This window comes from Notothenia rossii (genome assembly GCF_949606895.1).
Source record: "Notothenia rossii genome assembly, chromosome: 7".
NCBI classification, from domain to species: domain Eukaryota; kingdom Metazoa; phylum Chordata; class Actinopteri; order Perciformes; family Nototheniidae; genus Notothenia; species Notothenia rossii.
The window spans coordinates 60,894,392-60,900,713 of record NC_136905.1 but is presented as its reverse complement, the minus strand read 5'-3'; the positions used below and the strand labels follow the sequence as shown (position 1 = coordinate 60,900,713).

Sequence of the window (6,322 nt, the reverse complement as noted above, 5' to 3'; positions counted from 1 at the left end):
CATCTTCCCTGTTTTTCTTTTCTCCTCATATGAATTTGGGTTATGAAGAGACCGTCCAGCTCAGCTAACATTACATTCACATTGGTGAAAGACCATTGTGAAATGGGCTATAACAATGACTTACTGGAGTATGAATCGAGAGGATAAATATCACAAAAGTTGATTCAAATGAAAATGGTTTCTAAAATCATAGATGCCTGTTTGATTGAGAAAAAACACATGTTGTAAGAATAAAGGATCAAATTCAAACAATTACAGAAACAACGGAGTTGAATAAGCCCTCTATCACACGGTTGCTTGCTCAAGGACACCATGGCAGTGAAATGGGACCTTTCCAAGTAGCAGTCCACACTCCCTTCTCTTCTGGGACTTGAACCAGCCACCCTTTGGTTCCCAAGCCAAGATTCTGCATTTGACCCATCCAAATAGAACGACCATATTAGCTGCCCAAGGAGGGGCAGCTAATATGTACAGTGCCCAGGGAGCATTGTAGTAGCCCTTTAACCATCAACCTTTCGTTTGCAAGTACCTACAGACTGAGCCCCCACTGCCCTACACTTGTTTGATATGAGTTCAACTGTACAGTCTAATGTATTTACAGCTGTTATAAAGTCATGCGATGTCTCCATGGTAAGACTTGCAGTGTGTTAAGCCAACATACTTGGCATGACCTGCGAAACAATCACAGATTTGCATAAGTGTATTTAACAGTAACTTCTGATATGTATGTTACAGGAACTAGAGTAAAACCCCCTTCCTCCCCTCTGCCCCGAACTTGACTGAAGCATAGTCGTTCCGTGGAGATTCCCTTCTTTTGGAGGAATGAGAAGCAGGAATGTCGTGAACAGCTGAGTGTTCTGTTCCTGGGAATTTCCTGTCCCTTCTTTCTGAACCCCACCCTCCCAAAAAAACGTCCTGATGTAGATGACTGAGCAAATCAAACTCAGAATTCCCCGATGCTCTTATCTCTTTACACACACACAGCTGGAGGAACTGCTGCAGGGTCTTATGCCCGCTACTTCCTCATTCAGTGGAAAGGAGTTGTTGAGTTATCAGTCACTTCCTGCCCGGAATGCATTATATGAAAATAAAAGGACTGAAAGTCAGCTGTCATGCTGCAATGGAGGCATTTATAGCAGCAGACACAGTGACGGCAGAAGGAAGGCACATGGTCATTTCTCGTATAAGTGCAGCCTTAAAATATCGTCACGCGCCAACTATTACTTACTGGATCTTCTATGATCTTTCTTATGTAATAAGAGAGAGCCTCCTTCTAGGACCAAGGAGCTAAATGCATATGCAGTTTTTCAGAATTTCAGATAATGAGCACTTTTCTTTTTATGAAGAAAAAAGAGATCTAAGGAAGAAGGTTTTGACTTCTTTCTTTTAAGATCCTACCAAAAGTGATTTGGGTTCTGAGGAATAAGTCCCAATTCTGATTATTTATTTATTTTTTCTCAGGATTTTAATCTCAAAAAGGAAATTTCACTTTTCGTCAGATCTCAAATATCTTTCACCTGTGGCCCTGTTCTTCTTCCGTAGAAAACTGTGTTGTTCTGAGTTAACTACATTATTGTATCTGAATTTTGAGAGGTAAAAAAAAACTATTTCATTAACCAGATTATTAAACCTCTCTGAAAACTGTAATATTGAAGCTATTTTCCTGAATACACAAGAGTATCTATGTTATCTCAAAGTACTGAGAAATGTGCTTGTTTTACTGAAATTAGAAGCTCTAATTCTAAACTTCATGGGATTTATTTTACATTTGGAGGTGCTGGTATCCTTTATTTATATAGATCATGTGTTCATATTGGCAGCATAAAACATTTTATGCATGTAAAAGCCTATTTTCTAACGAAAACAGATGTATTTTTCTTCCTGAGAATCTAAAAAAACTTTCAATTCAGAGAATTGCCTCCATTTTAACCACCCCGGTCCCCACAAATATACCAACACAAAGTTATTCTGTTAAATATGAGTGTTTTTAATTTAACTGGAGTGTGCTGGACTGTTTGCTGTCTCACATATACAACCTGCTCAACTGTACACGTTCACAGCTTCCATAAAAAATACATCTTTGTATACACAGCATTTACAATATCGTACAACAGAGCTGCTGCAGGTCCAGCTGTGTGGAAGGATGTTTCTTTGTGACAAATGATTTTCACAGAATACAAGCAACCCTCTCAACATCATGTATTCACACATCTCAGCGCCTTTTCTCCCCCCGCAGCCTGGAACGGCCTGTCCAATCTTACGCGTCCACGCCCGCGCCGTGTCACTGCACTCCTGGGCTCATGTGACGTCACTTTCTGGAAGAAGTCGACGTGCCGAGCCGTTTCTTTGTGTCACAGCCTCCTGCCTCTGTAACTTCCTCTCTCTCCCTTCCTGCTAATGTCCGTTCCACTGGATGTCGTCATATCCCACCTACAAACACAAAGAAAGTGGTTACACACTTGCTAGAAAAATGCTACTTTTAATGCTACATCTCTGCTGTTTGGACACACACCTCCTCATCAGACTCCTCGTCCACTTCTTCCTCGCTGTCGTCTGATTCGCTGTCAGGCAGCTCCCTCAGTTCAGGATTGGTGAGAGAGTACAGTTCTTTCCGGATTTCGTCGTTGTGACGGCCGTAGGTGAGGTGGAAGGGGGTGTGGCCTCCAGAGGTCAGGAGGTTGGGGTCCCCTCCTTTCTTCAGCAGCAGTTGGACCAGGGGGAGATTCTGCAGATCCACGGCGAGGTGCAGTGCACTGCGACCGTTCCGCTGTTCCTGAAGCACACAGAGGACACGAGGCTTTATTAGCAACAGGAGGGGGCTGTTCCAAAAAATACTAAGGGTGGAAATCTTTCATTCTCTCACAATTCGATTAATTTGGATTATATTCCAAACAATTCTGGTTTCGTATATAGAGAAACTCATTTAAGAAGCTACTCCATTATGCTGTGGCCTTATAGGCCTTTATGAAACATATGTGATTGTATAATTGTGTGTGTTGTTTACCTTCGCATTAATGTCAGCTCCGAGATCCACCATGTTCTCCACCAGCAACAGGAAACCCTGAACTGAGGCCAGGTGGAGGCAGCTCTGACCTGCAAGACAAAATCAAAGAATAATTAACAACTGAAACCAGACCAGTACAAGCCATTTAATTTCTGAAGATTGACTGTGGACAGAGTATTAACTTTAATTGGGATTTACATTGTTTTGCAATGTTAATGCTGACTATTAAACGTTTATATAGTCCTATAGTGGCAAAATATGTTCATGTTTTTTATTTCCACTTTTTTATATGAATGTGGTTGCCATAAAAAAAAGGTGCCAACAATGCGATATTTAAGGCACAACAGGCCTAACTATATTTGGAACCTTAGCATCTAACAATCATGTTCCATGTCACAGATAGTTCTTGGATAGGAATGACTATGGCATTCCCCTTTCTTGCTTAATTGTCTTCTTCCTCCTAACCATAGACATTTTTCTTTTCCTGCCCATCATTCCTCTATTTAAATAGCAGTTCAGTGTCTCGCCTGTTTCCATGCACTGAGGGTGGGCCACCACAGAATGGAAATGACCACCACAGCCACAGAACATAATATTCTAATAATGTTAGAAACATAATAATTTAGCCAACCGCAGCTAAATCCAGACATTTTGGTTTCCTACCATGTAAACACGTATCGTTTGGAAAAGCAAATGCTTTCTATGTCTCACCATGATAGTTGCAGGCAGCCATCACCGTGTGCAAATGCTCTGGCCGACAGTTATTTGTGAGGACGCTGAAGCACAGCAGGTTGCCATGGCGACAGGCGATGTGAAGAGGCGTGTCCCCGCTGTCGTCCACCAGCGTGGGGTCGCACCCGGAAAGCAGGAGTTGCTGGCACACTTCTGCCTGTCCTGTTATTACCGCTAAGTGGAGAGGAGTCTGTGAGGGGAAGAAGTTCAGGCGCGTCAGAAGGGGTTTCGTTGTTTTATGAGATAAAAGACAATATTTACTATGGCTACTACAGCCCCTACAGCCATAGGTCCTATAGAATTATCACATTCACAGACTAAAACAAGAAGCAATATTTTAAATCTTCTTCAGTACCTGTCTCTGGTCATTTTGTGTATTGAGGAAGTCTGTGCTCTTGGAAAGGTCTATAATTTGTTTGATGTAGTCCTTGGCCTCGTGGATGATGGCCAGGTGGAGCAGCCTATAAAGATAGAGAATGAAGGTAGAAAACCTGTTACAATACATACACACCTCACAGCTTAATCTGTATTATTGTTTTTCTTCCAACTGCAAATACACAAACATTAGATTTTTTCCATCATCCATATCTGTTACTTTTGAAGCTGTCCTTATTTATGTCATTTTTAGCGGTTTATAAAGGCAGAATATTTGCTTAAAATTATAAAACCGGACAATTGTACAGTGCAACATCAAGTAGGCCTACAGGTAAAGTGTTGTAATACTTCTGCATCCTATTTCTGCTGATGTCTTCTGGAGAAGACAATAGAATTATGATACCTTGTATGTGTTAAAAAAAACAAAAAAACGTAATGATTAGACAGGAAGTATATTCCTCAAAGATATCTCTGGATATTCAATACAGTAGATGGCCAAGTTTCCCATCTCATGTCCCAAAATATTCACATAAAATAATGTTTTCTTTTGTATCAACACTCGGAGCAATTTGATAGTGTGGCAAGTGCAACACGGCGACCCTTTTTACACTAGAAAATGTAAACATGGATGCTGTAATTACTCCATGTTGGGGGTAACTTTTTGATGGGATACTTTCCTAAGAATGACGTTACAGTAAATGAGTGTAAATAAATACAAATGGTCCCCCTTTTGAGGTGTTCCCCAGGGCCCAAATTGAGAACCGCTGATCCTCTGACCCCAGGTTGAATCTCTGTAACATGACACAGTTCCTGTCCTCAGTTCTGGTGAATTAAGTCACAGTGTACAACTTTGACGCCATAGCACGTATGCATGTGCCCCAGGAACAGTAAGTCTTGAGGTTTTACTATATTTTCATGCGGATTAAGTGTTCTAACGAAAACTTCCCATGGATTTACGATGGGAACAAATTGCAAACATGTATTCCAAAAGACAGTTACTCGCCAACTTCCACATATTTGCGTTACTTTTTCTAGGTTTTCCTTATTCTTGCTTCACGGGAGCGCGCTTCGGTAGGATTCCTTGGCGGCGCGCCCGGGACTTTCCCAGTCTGAACCCGCGGCCAAAGTAGGATCCCTCCTGATAATAGCCTTTTGTTTACGTCCGATTCCACTGTGTCTGACCGCAGCTAGCCCCATTATCAAACCGGACACCCTTTGTGTGTATTTTTAAAACTGCAGCAGTGTACTTTTATAAGCTATAATGCTTAAGTAAGCCTAAAACATTGAATAAGTTAGTCCCGTGTGTTGTAATGACAAGCTGGAGGAAGATAGTTCCCGACAGGAAAGGGATCAAATTACCTCCGAAGACCCAAACTGGGCCTAGCAAGGCGATACTGCAAGACTTCCGAAAACTCACAAACACCGTCTTGTTTAACTCTGTAGGGTTATTCCTGTAGTGACTTACGTGTCTCCGTCTTCTGTGAGTTGTGTTTTCCATTCCTGAAGCTCTCCGGTTACATCTTGTTTGTGCTGTGGAGGCTCACACTCCAGCTGCAGCCGACGGATCTCCGCCGCCACCGCCTGGTACTCCTCCTCCTTCAGGGAGTCCAGGCCGCTGTCCAGCCGCTCTTCTGTCGACGTAGGCGGCTTCCCTTCTTTAGAATCTCGACTGTAATCCATTTGGTTTAATATACTGGTCCTGTGGAGGTCCATGGTTGGTTGTTTCTCGGGCCGAGGTGCGCTTGGTTGTGTACTAGCAGAGAGTTGTGCAGCAGTCTGTAATGCCCTCTGTGTGGCTGCCTGCAGCGGGCGGAGCTAACAACTAGGTGGGGGATTTCCAGAAAACTGTCACTCAGAATAACACAGCACACAGATTGCTGGCTCCAAGAGGGGAATTCTATTCAGACACATATAAATACACTCCTCAGTTTGTCACCAACCGAGCAAAGTCTTTTTGCAGACTTAATTTGTTGCAGTTAAAATATCTATGCAGTAGATTTATTAATGGCACACTTTCTCAATAAATAGGCATGTAATCTGCAGCTCAAACTAGAAATCAGTAGCTGCTTTGAAAACATTCTCATTTATTATGCAAACTAAATAGTATTTAATCACAAAAGCATGTTGGGCAGTATGTATTTTGTATTTGTCTTTATTTATAGAAGGACCATGCATACACAAACATTAATCTCAGCAAAGAGAAGAGATGCA

The 6,322-nt window shown here is 42.0% G+C and overlaps 1 protein-coding gene across 1 annotated transcript; it reads right to left on the bottom strand.

The window, feature by feature from the left end:
• Positions 1-1,963: 1,963 nt before the first annotated feature.
• Positions 1,964-5,933, bottom strand: nfkbiab (nuclear factor of kappa light polypeptide gene enhancer in B-cells inhibitor, alpha b). Its single transcript, XM_079694087.1, has 6 exons — positions 5,577-5,933; positions 4,092-4,197; positions 3,716-3,926; positions 3,005-3,093; positions 2,513-2,773; positions 1,964-2,430 (listed from the first exon to the last, which is right to left on the bottom strand). The coding sequence occupies exons 1-6, from the start codon at positions 5,822-5,824 to the stop codon at positions 2,395-2,397; spliced, it is 951 nt and encodes a 316-aa protein (XP_079550213.1). The 5' UTR covers positions 5,825-5,933; the 3' UTR covers positions 1,964-2,394.
• Positions 5,934-6,322: the final 389 nt, after the last annotated feature.

Coding starts and splice junctions, on each gene's coding strand:
- nfkbiab (XM_079694087.1), bottom strand. CDS start 5,824: ATGGACCTCCACAGGACCAGTATATTAAACCAAATGGATTACAGTCGA. Junction 2,774..3,004: donor GAGCTGACATTAATGCGAAG/GTAAACAACACA, acceptor TGTGTGCTTCAG/GAACAGCGGAACGGTCGCAG. Junction 2,431..2,512: donor ACGAGGAGTCTGATGAGGAG/GTGTGTGTCCAA, acceptor TTGTGTTTGTAG/GTGGGATATGACGACATCCA.